The sequence below is a fragment of the Mustela nivalis genome, assembly GCF_964662115.1.
Source record: "Mustela nivalis genome assembly, chromosome: 11".
NCBI classification, from domain to species: domain Eukaryota; kingdom Metazoa; phylum Chordata; class Mammalia; order Carnivora; family Mustelidae; genus Mustela; species Mustela nivalis.
The window spans coordinates 42,427,939-42,440,994 of record NC_139030.1 but is presented as its reverse complement, the minus strand read 5'-3'; the positions used below and the strand labels follow the sequence as shown (position 1 = coordinate 42,440,994).

The window sequence follows — 13,056 nt, the reverse complement described above, 5'->3', positions numbered from 1 at the left end:
TTACTATTCATACTTTACAAATGAGGAGACACTAAACTTAGTTACATAATTTGGCTAAGGTAAGAGGAAGAGTTTAATTCAAACTAATCCCTAAATAAAGACAGAGTCTGTGTTTTAAACCAACTCCTGTGTAATATACTCCCTTTGTTACTATATCTGTCATGTTGTGTAGTCTGGGATATATGGGTAGTGTAGTAGCATGGGTAACTCTGTTTGCTAGTTTTCTGTCTTGTCACTTGCTTCCTTGAGTTAGGAAGTTATATTTCCTCAGAAAATGTCAGTAGACATTTGGATGATTAGCACAAGTACGTAATCTCTTTACGTTGGAGATGAGACTTTTTTTTTTCCTTTGCAACAGAATCGAATCCTCTGGGTTGATGAGAATAATCTGACAGCTCATGTGGAGGCTGGTATCACAGGACAAGAGTTGGAAAGACAGGTATGTTATTTCTTTAATTAAGATTTTCAGAATTGCTATGTATCCTCTATACTTTATTTTTTTAAAGATTTATTTACTTAGAAAGCAAGTGTGGGGAGGGACACGGAGAGAGAGGGAGAGAGAGAGAATCTTAGGCAGAGTCCCTGCTGAGCACAGAGCTAGACTCAGGGCTTGATCTCATAACCCAGAGATCATGACCTGAGCCAAAATAGAGTCAGGTGCTTACCGGACTGAGGCACCCAGGTGCCCTGCTTTGTGTCCTCTTTATGAATGGAGTATCTTTTACAGCACATTCTCTGAACAGATTTGCTCAGTTTCCATTGTGGGTCAGGCACTGAGCTAGATACTGAGGACATAGTAGTGAATAAGACCCCAACCCCTACACTTGGAAACCTTATCTTATAACAGAAAGCTTATCTTAGTATATGTGCTGCCGAAGCGAGCACGACAGAAAGCTTATCTTATAACAGAAAATAGACAGTTATGATTCAGAGTGAGAATTGGAAGGTGAAGGCTGAATGCAGGGTGTTATAGCTCAACAGACAGGGTTAGCAGGGAAGGAATTGGACAGAGAAGATATCACAGGGAACACAGCATTTAAAATGAGACTTCAGCATGGGTGAAAGTCAGCAAAAAATGGGAGTGGAGAGAACAATCCAGTCAGAGGAAGTGCAGAGGCGTTTAGGGCAGCTATTGCTTTTGGGGGGCCTGCAGACTGCTGAGTGTGGCTGAGGTCTAGTGTGTGTTTATGGGAGAATACACATTCTTGGTATTTATATGTTGGATGGGAATATGTGTAGTAGTGGTAAAGGATGAAGCCAGGAAACATGAACAGATCAGATTAGAAAGGTGCCTTATAAAGTCCCTTTTAGAAGTTTGAACTTTACCTCTGTATTCAGGTAGTTCTGGCTAGTTCCTGTATGGAGGTTGGGTGGGGGCACATAAGGGTGGTTAAAGGTTACTGGCATAATTCAGGCAAGAGCTGATAGTGACTTAAAATTAATGAGTAAGAATTGAGCAAGGAGGAACATAGAGGACATTGAACTCTCAGAAGTTGATAAATTGGATGAACTGGTAGATGTTGGTATTTACTATTAATTTAACTTTTCAATGCCTAATTTCTTTTTCTTTTTAAGATTTTATTTATTTTAGAGAGAGTGGGGTAGAGGGGTATTGAAGAGCAGAGGGAGAGGGAAGGGGAATGACTCTCAAACAGACTGCATTGAGTGTGCAGCCTGATGCAGGGCTCGATCTCACAACCCTGAGATCATGACCTGAGCCAAAATGAAGAGTCAGGTGCCTAACTGAGCCACCCAGGTGCCCCAATGCCTAATTTCATTGAAAACTGCTCATCTCGTGAATTAGTCAAACTCTTGGAAACCTTGTAGCACTTTTTTAGGATCCTGAAGAATTCTTGGAAAACTTTAGGTTCCTTTCATACATTCTAAGCAGATAATTATTAAAATGTATTTCCAGGGACGCCTGGGTGGCTCACTGGGTTAAAGCCTCTGCCTTCGGCTCAGGTCGTGATCCCAGGGTCTTGGGATCGAGCCTTGCATCTGGCTCTCTGCTCAGTGGGAGCCTGCTTCCTCCTCTCTCTCTGCCTACTTGTGATCTATCTGTCAAATAAATAAATAAAATCTTAAAAAAAAAAAAAAGTATTTCCAACTTCTTCAGACATGGTCAAGATGACTGTAACTCAGCTTTTGTAAACCAAAATTAGAAAGTTTAATTTGTTGGTTATATAGTGACCACTTTGTTCAATGTGAGTTACAGAGACTCTTCTCTTCTACCTTTGAGTGGGACAGAGAGAGATAAGACATCCTTGTTGGTCTTATTTTTATTGTTTTTTTTTCCTTATTTCTTGGATAAAAGGTGAATCAAATTGGTGTGCCACTGACCAATTCTGGATGAAAAACTTTGGAAAAAATTATTAAATTATTATCTTTATTTTTGATTTATGCACTAAGATAGAACTGGAATGAAATTGAACATACTAGTTGAGGCAGTGTTAAAGATCTTCAATAAGCCAAGGTTTTATATAAACCCAGGTAATAGATTTGTTAATTATTATAGTATATAATGAACTTAAGTGGGCAGAATAATAGTATTTAATGAAAAAGACTGTAAAAATCCCATATTAGTTTTCTGTTATATCTGAATGAGGCACTATCAACACACCAATTTTTTTTATAACAAAGGGTAGCCTTTCATGTCTCTAATTTTATATCTTCTTTTATTACAGTATTTGATGGAGTATTTTAACCTTTTCAAGTTTTTTTTTTTTTTGAAAGGTTAGAATTAAAATTCAAAGAACATATTTCCTTGAAATTTAAATGACATTTTCCTAGACTGGGGAACTTCTGATATTTTACCTACTAGTTCATTTCCCTAAATGCCAATATAGAACTTTCTTTTTTGCCTCCAGTAAACTGTAATGTAGTTTCTATAGCCATTTTGATCCCAGTTCAAGTTCTTCCTCATTAAATTTTTGTATACTTCAGTTTCTTAATAAGTTGAGATAACCAGCTTAAAACATCCTGCTTTTTCCTTCTAGAAATTTTAAAATGACACAAAGATAGTAGTTGGGTAGCACATGTTTTAATCTCTTTAGTTTGTAAATTATGTTGATTTTATTATGTGTACAATTTAAGGAGGTCATTAATGTGTCAATTATGTCAATTATGGATTTGTTGTAGAGTGTCTTCATGAGGTAAAAGTGTCATACAGTAAATTGCACTTATTTAAAAGATACAATTTGATATGTTTGATACATGAGTACAATCAGTACAATCATGAAACCATCATCACAATCACAATAGTAAACACTGTACCAAACCCAAAGATTTCCTCTTGCTTCTTTATGATTCTCTCCACCCAACCCTTACCCTCCACCCCTGACAATGACTGATCTGCCTTTTTTTTTTTTTTTTTTTTTTTTTTTTTTTTTTTTTAATAACAGAAGTGTGTTGTGTAACAGTTCTGGAAGTTGATCTGCTTTCTATCACTGTAGATTTGTTTAACTGTCCTCCAATTTTACTGAAAACTAATCAGGTACTCTTTTTGAGGGGGGATTGAGGGTATGGCTTCTTTCATGAGGCATGATTAGTTTGAGATTCATGCATATTGTTGCATGTATCAGTTAGTTTGTTCCTTTTTATTGCTCAGTAGTATTGCATTATATAGCTATACACTGTTCACTTATCCATGAACACTTAGATTATTTACAATTTGGGGCTATTTCAAGTAAAGCTACTATGAACATTCATGTGCAAATCCTTGTTTAGACTTATGCTTTTTCATTGCTTTTGGGTAGATATTTTGAAATGAAGTAGTTAAATGAAGTGGTAGGTATATATTTAACCTTTTTGAAAAACTACCAAACATTTTCCCACAGGGCATCATTTCATATTCCCACTAGCACTGTGTATGAATTCCAGTTTCTCTACATCCTCTCTAGTACTTGTTAATGTTAGTCTTTTAAGTTTTAGTCATTCTACTTGATGTGTTATAGTATCTCATTGTGGTTTTAATTTGTATATCTCTAGTGTCTAGTGATCTTTACAAGTGCTCTTTGTCACCCGTGGGTCCTCTTCAGTGAAGTATCTGTTCAAGTTGTTTATCTAATTTTTAAATTGGTTTGTTTGTTTTCTTATTGAGTTTTGAGAATTCTTTACATATTCTGGATAGAAGTCCTTTTGCCGAGCTATGCTTTGCAAATATTTTCTCCCAGTCTTTGTCTTGTCTTTTCAGTCTCTTAACAGAGTCTTTTGAAGAATAGATCTTTTTAATTTTGGTGAATTCCATAATGTATTTAATTTTTTACTTTATATTTCATGGTGTTGCTGTCATATCTTGAAATCTTTGCTTTACTTAAGGTTACAAAGATTTTCTCCCATTTAAGTTTCATAGTTTTTGGTTTCCATTCAAGTCTCTGATAAGTTTTGAAGATTCTAAGTTAATGTTTATGTATGGTGCAAAGGATGGATTGAAGTTCATTTTTTTTTGGCATATGGATATCCAGTTATTTCAGCACCATTTGTTGAAAAGACTACCTTTCAAATTGTGTTGGCTCTTCTGGGTTTTTTCCCTTTCCATATAGACTTTCAAGGTTTTTTATATAATTATTTGACAGAGAGAGAGAGCACAATAGGCAAAGCGGCAGGCAGAGGGAGAGGGAGAAGCAGGCTCTCTGCTGAGCACAGAGCCTGATGGTGGGGCTCAATCTCAGAACCCTGGGATTATGACCTGAGCCAAAGGCAGATGTTTACCCCGCTGAGCCATCCAGGCACCCATCCATATAGACTTTAGAATCAGTTTGTTAATATCTGTAAATACCTTGTTGAGATTTTGACTGGGTTTGTTACACTGAATCTGTAGATCAATTTGGGAAGGACTGACATCATGATAATATTGAGTCTTCCATAAACATGGAATATATCTCTCCATTTATTTAAAACTTTGACTTTTCTTCATAGATTTTGTAATGTATCTGTTAGATTTATACCTAAGTATTTCATTTTGGTGGGCCTAATGTAAATGGCACTATGTTTTTATTTTTAAATTCCACTGTTGCTTCTTGGTATATTGGAAAGCAATTGAGTTTTGTATATTAATCATGTATCCTGCCGTCTTGCTTTAATTGCTTAATAGTTCAAGGTTACTTTTCTGTTTTTTCAAAGGTATTTTAACTGAGTATAGAATGATAAATTGATAGTGTTTTTCTTTCAGTAATATAAAGATAATGCTTCACTGTTGTCTCACTTTACCGTTTTTGGCTAGAAATCTTATCTTTGTCCCTTTGTACATTCTGTGGGGTTTTTTGCCCTCTGTTTTGCTTTTAAGATTTTGTTATAACTGCTTTGAGTTATGTGATTGTGATAGACCTTGGTGTAGGGTTTTTGTGTGTGTATTTCTTACACTGGGGCTTTGTTGAGCTTCTTTTATTTGTGCAATTATACTTTTCATCATGTTTGGAAAATTCGGGGCTATTATTTCTTCAATTATCTGACTCTCCCTCCCCCACCTGACTTTTAGGGACTCTGTTTACTTATATATTAGGCTGTTTGAAGTTCTACAGCTTACTGCTGCTCTTCTCGTTTTTTTCTTCAGTTTCTTTTGCTATGTCTTAGAGTTCACTAATCTTTTATTTGCTAAATATATTCTGCTCTTAACCCCACTAAGTGTATTTTTTTACCTCAAACATTATATTTCTTACTTTTCTAGATATTTATTTGGGTCTTCCTATATTTTCTGTGTCTCTACTCTGAACATATGGAATACAGTTAAGTAACTGTTTTCATGTCCTGGTCAGCTAATTGTAACATCTGTGTTGGTTCTGGGTTGGCTTTGATTATTTATCTCATAATATTGTTTTCCTCATTATGGGTAGTGTTTTATTGCTTCCTTGTACAATTGGCAATTATTTTTTAAAGATTTTATTTATTTATTTGACACAGAGAGAGAGAGATATCATAAGTGGGTAGAGAGGCAGGCGGAGAGAGTGGGGGGGGGGGAAGCAGGCTCCCTGCTGAGCCGAGAGCCCGATATGGGGCTTGATCCCAGGACCTTGAGATCATGACCTGAGCCAAAGGCAGAGCCTTTAACCCACTGAGCCACCCAGGCACAATTTTTTATTAAGTACCAGACATTATGAATATCATCTTGTTAGGTCTTGGATGTTTTTCAGTTCTATAAATATTCTTGAGCTTTTTTTCCCTGGGGTATAGATATTTGGATATAGTTTGATTCTTTAGTTCTTCCTTCTGCGATCTTTTAGGTGGGTTCAGGAGCAGTGCTCAGTCTTAAAGCTAATCATTTCTCATTACTGAGGAATGACCATCTTGGGTGTTCTATCTCATGCTTTGTGAAGGAAAAATTTTCAAAGTCAGGCTGGTGGGAACAGATTTCTGGCCCTATATGAGTGCCAGTACTTTTCTCTTAATCCTTTGCATTGTTTTTAACTCTCATCCTGGGTAGTTTCCTCACTTATATGTGCTTTTCATTACTCTGCTGACTATAAAGGGGACCCTCTCTTTGCTGCTCTCTTCTCTTCAGTACTTTCTCTTGTGAATTTTATATGCTTTGGTTTCCCACAACTTCAAACTCAATCTCCTTACCTCACACACAGTGTTTGCCAGAGTTGTACTTGGATTCTCTTTCCCTGCATCGCCATCTAGAGCATAAGCAAGGGGCATTCATAGTATTCACTTCCTTTGTTTGCTTTCTCAAGGGATCACAGTCCTTTGTTACCTCATGTCCAGTTATTTAAAGACTTTTGTATCTTATATTTTTTCAGGTTTTTTTCTTTTTTTTCTTCATGTGAGAGGATAAATCTAGTTCCTTTTACTTGAACTTGGGTGAATGTCTCTGCTGTACTTTCAATTTTTTCCTTTATACTTCTAATTGTTCTGTATTATGTTTCTTGTTAATTTCAGTTCCTTCTCTTTCTATATGATAACAAGCTCTGCAATTTAGAATTTGCTCTTAGTGTTGTGTCTCATGCCTAGAACATAGTATTTGTTTTAATATTGAATGGGAGTACAGAAATGAGTAAGATAAATTTCTTATTCTGTTTTATGGGATAAGATGGAGAGGAGAGGTTATTTTATTTTATTACAAACGGATATTTGAGGGGCACCTGGGTGGCTCAGTGGGTTAAGGCCTCTGCCTTCGGCTCGGGTCATGGTCCCGGGGTTCTGGGATCGAGCCCCACGTCAGGCTCTCTGCTTAGCAGGGAGCCCGCTTCCTCCTCTCTCTCTCTTTCTTCCTGCCTCTCTGCCTATTTGTGATCTGTCAAATAAATAAATAAATTTTTTTTTTTAAAAAAAAAGGATAATTGATTAACTATATGAGTTAAATCTTTAAACCTTTGTTCAGATTTTCCAGCAGCTAAGGGCATTAACAAAGACACAGCAAGCAGTGCCTGAGTGGCTCAGTTGGTTAAACATCTGCCTTGGGCTCAGGTCCTGATTCCAGACTCCCAGGATCAAACCCCACATCGGGCTCCCTGTTCAACGGGGAGTCTGCTTCTCCCTCTGCCTCTTACCCGACTCTTGTGCTCTCTCACTCTCTCTCAAATAAATAAATAAAATCTTAAAAACAAAAACAAATCACAGCCTTTAGAAGAAAAAGTGGCTGAATGTATGTGGTCATAGATACCATTTATTAAGCACCCAACCATATGCCAAAAATTGTTTCCTATTAATAAGTGCACTGTAACATGCAGATTTTCTAGCAAGCATAAATGGCAAGTTTCATGTTCAGGTTCTTAACCATTACACTTACTTCACTTACCTAGTAGGAAGTTAGTCAGATTTTAACAAAGTAGTAGATTTAAAATGGTGTGCTAGGTTGAGGTCCTTGAGCATAGAGACTGTCTTTTTTCCCCCCCATTCTTTTATATCCTCATTTTCATTGCTTTACGTAATTCCTGGCTTGTGGTAGCCACTTTATAATTGAGGAAGGTAATGAAGTAAACCTACAGGCGTAAGAGGCAAATTATATGTAACACTGGATATACTCACAGAAGTAGTTTAGATTTAATTTGCTTTGGTGTAGGTAATGTGGAGATTTTGTCATCAGAATATATGAAACCTCACTGTTTAGTGCTTAGGATATCTAAGTGCTCTATTAGTGTTTTTCCTTTTTCTGCTAATTTCAGAAAAATTGAGTAACAGTTTTTTTTTTAGAGTAAATAATACAAATATAGATTGGGAATTAAGGAAAAACTAAAAAATAACAATCTGATGATCTTCATTTTAAATTGTTCATTCAGGGACGCCTGGGTGGCTCAGTTGGTTAAGCAGCTGCCTTCGGCTCAGATCATGATCCCAGCGTCTTGGGATCGAGTCCCACATCGGGCTCCTTGCTCGGTGGGGAGCCTGCTTCTCCCTCTGCCTCTGCCTGCCATTCTGTCTGCCTGTGCTCACTCTCTCCCCCCCACTCTGATAAATAAACAAAATCTTAAAAAAAAAAATAAAATAAAAAATAAATTGTTCATTCATATATTTAAGCTACTTCTTTGTGAGTAGATAGTAATTTCTTAAAATTAAAGACCTTGAATATTTAGTGAAATTTATTATTAATAATTGATATCTTTTTAAATGCTGTTTTTCTAGCAAAAATGTTAGAAAAGATAATAATTTGCAATGCTTATGTGCAAAAGCTAACAAATTATGTTTAACTTATTAAGTTCTCTCAGTTTGGATCACAACTTTTATACCATACTTACAGATACAAACATAGCTGACATATTCTACATCTCTGCATGGCTTACTTGAAAAATAGAAGCAGTTGCTTAACTGAATGACTATCAAAATGGTCAATACAGATTGATGGGCTTGAGTGCAATAGACAGTGAGTGTGCAGATGGTGGTGTCTGTACCATTTGACATGGGATGCCTTAGTCTTTAAAATGATTTCAGTGGAATGGCTTTGGTGATGTTGCAGTAAAGGGCATCCATTCAACTTCAGGTGCTGTGCAGATGGCAAAGCCAAGCTAATATAGAAAAATGAGAAACAAGTGACTATTTAATGTACAGGAATGCATGATCTGCATCACAAATAAATGACGGTATTACATGCAGGAAACCTAGCCAGATGGCTGTACATTAAAACACATGACTCCTTGAGAGAATTAAGTACAGGCAATTTGCTTAGATTTTCTGCAGGCCTGCTGCATATTATGTTAGGGTAGGGAAAACAAGAGATTAAGTGCTTTATTTATTGAAAGTGTTTAGGTGAAGTTGGCAGTTATTTAAACATAATCTGATCTCCGTAAGTATTTAAATTATCTCTTTGTGGTAAAAAAAAAAAAAAGTAGGGACGGTAGTTGGTTTTATTTTAAAAGGATGAAAGGAGTAAGATTGGCTAGCAAGCCTGTCTTTTGGTCCACATTTTTCAGTTTTATAAAGTTTTCCACTGGGCAAAAGCTTAAAAAATTTTTTGGATGAGCATGATAAAAGTATTTCTTTTTTTATATGGGTTTTAATAAGTCCAAATACCAGTGACATATGACATATGGAAATTTTAAAGTATGAAGCATGAGAGACTGTGGACTCTGAGAAACAAACTGAGGGTTTCGGAGGGGAGGGGAGTGGGTGCGTGGGTGAACCTGGTGGTGGGTATTAAGGAGGGCATGGGTTGCATGGAGCACTGGATGTGGTGCATAAATAGTGAATCTTGGAACACTGAAAAAAAATTAATGTGTTGAATGCTATATGAAATGGTCCCATTTTCACTAGTAAAATACTACATTTTTTGTTTTTCAGCTTAAAGAAAGTGGTTATTGTACAGGTCATGAACCAGATTCACTGGAATTCAGCACCGTGGGAGGATGGGTTTCTACTCGGGCATCGGGCATGAAGAAGAATATCTATGGCAATATTGAGGACCTGGTAAATTTTTTTCCGGTTACTATGTCATAATTGATTAGTATATTACTATAAAATGATTAAAGCCTTTTTTAGAGTTATATGGTAGGGGTCTTCTCAAAAGTATACCCCTTTTGATTATAGTGAAGTTGACTGTGTGTAATAGAAGCATTGAAAGACAACTGTGGTCATTATTTACAGGTGCTCCTTTTCAAATGACTGATATTTCAACTTTATAGATGCTTCATATTATCTGACTTATAAAATATATAAACATTATTTTATAAGCCTCATGGAGCCTCAGTCTTCAAGTCCACCAAGGTTTTAGTCCATTTATTTAGATGATCTCATCATTGCCACTCTTGCCTTAGGAGAGTTTATACTTACTTCTCTTAAAAAATTTTTTCTCTATAGAGTTGGAGAGCCTAATTAAAAAGGTTCTAGTAGATAGCAATATGACCTGTAGTGGTTTATGTGTACACCATTTTATTTTAGCTGATCTGGTGCCAGTGTTCTGGGAGTTAGTGTGGTAATAGTATAACTGTGGGCATTCTGACTAGGGATTAGATATCATTTGTTCCATGTGTAGCTTTTCCAGTGATTAGTTGTGTGACCTTGTACAAATTAGCTCATCTTTCTAAACTTCTTTCCTCTTACTTCTTAAAGTAGAATAATGATATTCACTGCATGTAATTATTATAAGTGTGTATTATAAACACTTATAATGTTCACATAATCCTGTCTTTTTAAAAATTGAGGATATTTAAGAAATCACATTTTTCCTTTTGCAAATAAAATAACATTCAATTTCAGAAGAGAGAATTTGATCCTTTCACTATTGGATTATTAAAAACTTTTTCATAGTTAACAAGTGATAGACTGCTACATTTAGTACTGCTAAAGCATGTAATTTATTTTATCGCTTTTTTGGAGAGCCTTAAGGACCACAGATAATCATATATCCTAATGTGCTTACTTGCATGTGTGTATCTGGCTTTTGATACAGAATAGGATCATGCTGTGTTTAATCTCTTTAGACTATGTTATCAATATATTAATTTGAAAAAAAACAAAGACAAGTGTATTTATACACTATCATTTTTAGACTGTATATAATTCTCTTTTACTAGTAATTCATGGTTTATTAAAGTAATTCCCAATTAGTGAATATTTTAAATTATTCTTGATTTTAAAATTGTAGGAAAAAAAGAGGAAAATATCTTCTTTAGTAATTTCCTTGGTATACATCTTCAGTCACTTTGGGGAAGTTCCTAAGGCTTGAATTGCTGAATCAAGACATTTATATATATTTTTTAAGTCTTTGGATTTTTATTGCCAAAATGTTTCATAGAAATTTGTGCCAATTGGCATTCCCACTAGCACTATGAGAGTATTTCTTTTACTGGACCCTTTATTTATATTTTTGTCTATTTAATTTTTTTTATTTCTTTAATTGCAAGTGAATGTATCCTTTTAAAATGTCTTCATTGGTGATTTTTGTTTTCTATTTTGTGAATTGTTTATTGATGTCCTCTGCTCATTTCCTTAAATAATAAATAGACTATTTTTGTTTATCTGTCAAAAAGCTGTTGTAAAAATGTGTTGGGATTTTTACCTAACCATTTCCTGATTTAAATTTCAGGAACTATTTGAGTGACCCTCTCCCTTGAGTATGCTTACATTCTCACTGGTGTGAGACTTGTATCACATGCATCTCTCTTTTCTTCTTTTCAGTTCAATCACTACATCTCCCTCTTCATCCCATTTTTTGCCTGATTAATTAATACTTCATTCTTTTCTACTAAGTGGGCAAAGTAGATAAATTGAGGGTGGGAATAAGGCAAGAGTAAATTTTTTCTTAGAATTCTAAGCATTGAAGCAGCTTGAGGTGACTAATAGTGCTTCATTCAAAATTAAGTGAAAGAATGAACCTATTAAAATCTGATCATTATTTTTTTCGTCCTTTAGTTTTTTGCCACATGGATAATCCTAGACTAAATTTGGTTTAAAGAAAAGTGCTTTTCATTTTTTTAAGGTGATGAACATACCCAAATCAGTAACAATCTTAGAATGATTTTTCTTCTTTTAAAGTTATATAAAATTTATTTTTAGTCTAAGAATTATTAAAAGATACTAGAATTCTGAAGGGTATCACCATTTATCACTTAATCTATTATTTTAAAAGTAGAGTTTTTTATAAATATGGATGATTGTGTGTACACACATGCACAACATTAACTGACAAATATGTAGACTTTACATCATGCATTGTATTAAACAGGTGGTTCATATAAAAATGGTAACACCTAGAGGTATAATAGAAAAAAGCTGTCAAGGACCTCGTATGTCAACAGGCCCTGATATCCATCACTTCATCATGGGATCTGAAGGTAAATATAACTAAATTTATTACAAAAAATTACAGTTTAGAGACTCAGTTTTGTGAAAATCTGTGATACTGTGATATAAGATCTTTGAAAGAAAGGCACGTTTTATGTATTTAAAGAATGGTGATTTTTTTTAAGTTTTATTACTTTAATTTAGTACTTCATAAAGTTTTTATTATGAGAACATCTTATTAAACGTCCTTTTACATTTTGGTTTTTTATAGTTTTAGAGATGTTAGCCTTTTTGGTATTCTATTTTTGTTTTACAGTTTTTTAGGAAGAGTAGTTGTTAAGATTTAAAATGGTTTGCTTTAAAATTTTATATAATAGTATTCTCTAACCTTGTCTGACTTCTCAGGGGTGAAGAGCTGAGAAAGTATTGTCTTAGTGTCTTGCCTTTCTGTAATTGTACTTTTTATTACTTGCTATTTGATTCTTTGAAGAAGTGGAATTTAAAATCCTGTTGATTTATATATCTTTTAAAACGTGTGATGTACTTTTTTTTCTTTTAACTGTTTACTGTTCTTTGCTTGGTTACTTAATGCTGGGTTGATTAGAATGTAGTTCTTTATCTCACATTTAACTGCTGTACTGATCAGGAAAAAACTGATCTATTTTGTAAACTAACTGTTCTGCGGTGATTGTTGTGGATAAGATGAATATAGTCGTGTTTTTTAATTCTTAGAATAGTAGACAGGGATATCCCTTAAATACAGAGACAGGGATATCCCTTAAATTCAGAGAAATAAGATAAAACAAGTGTCTCTAACTTAGTGGAGGAACTCATTACTAATTTAGAAATGGTACAAGCTAAAAAAGAGATAGATTTTTGAAATGTTTAGCTGTATTCATGGAT

General features: G+C 34.7%; 1 protein-coding gene across 1 annotated transcript in view; it reads left to right on the top strand.

The window, feature by feature from the left end:
- The window catches only part of AGPS (alkylglycerone phosphate synthase), a 152,266-nt gene that overhangs the window by 66,469 nt on the left and 72,741 nt on the right, over positions 1-13,056 (top strand). Inside the window, exons 8-10 of the mRNA XM_082689398.1 lie at positions 359-439; positions 9,712-9,837; positions 12,095-12,203. Of these exons, the coding sequence (XP_082545524.1) occupies positions 359-439; positions 9,712-9,837; positions 12,095-12,203 (316 nt within the window). The remainder of the gene's footprint in view (positions 1-358; positions 440-9,711; positions 9,838-12,094; positions 12,204-13,056) is intronic.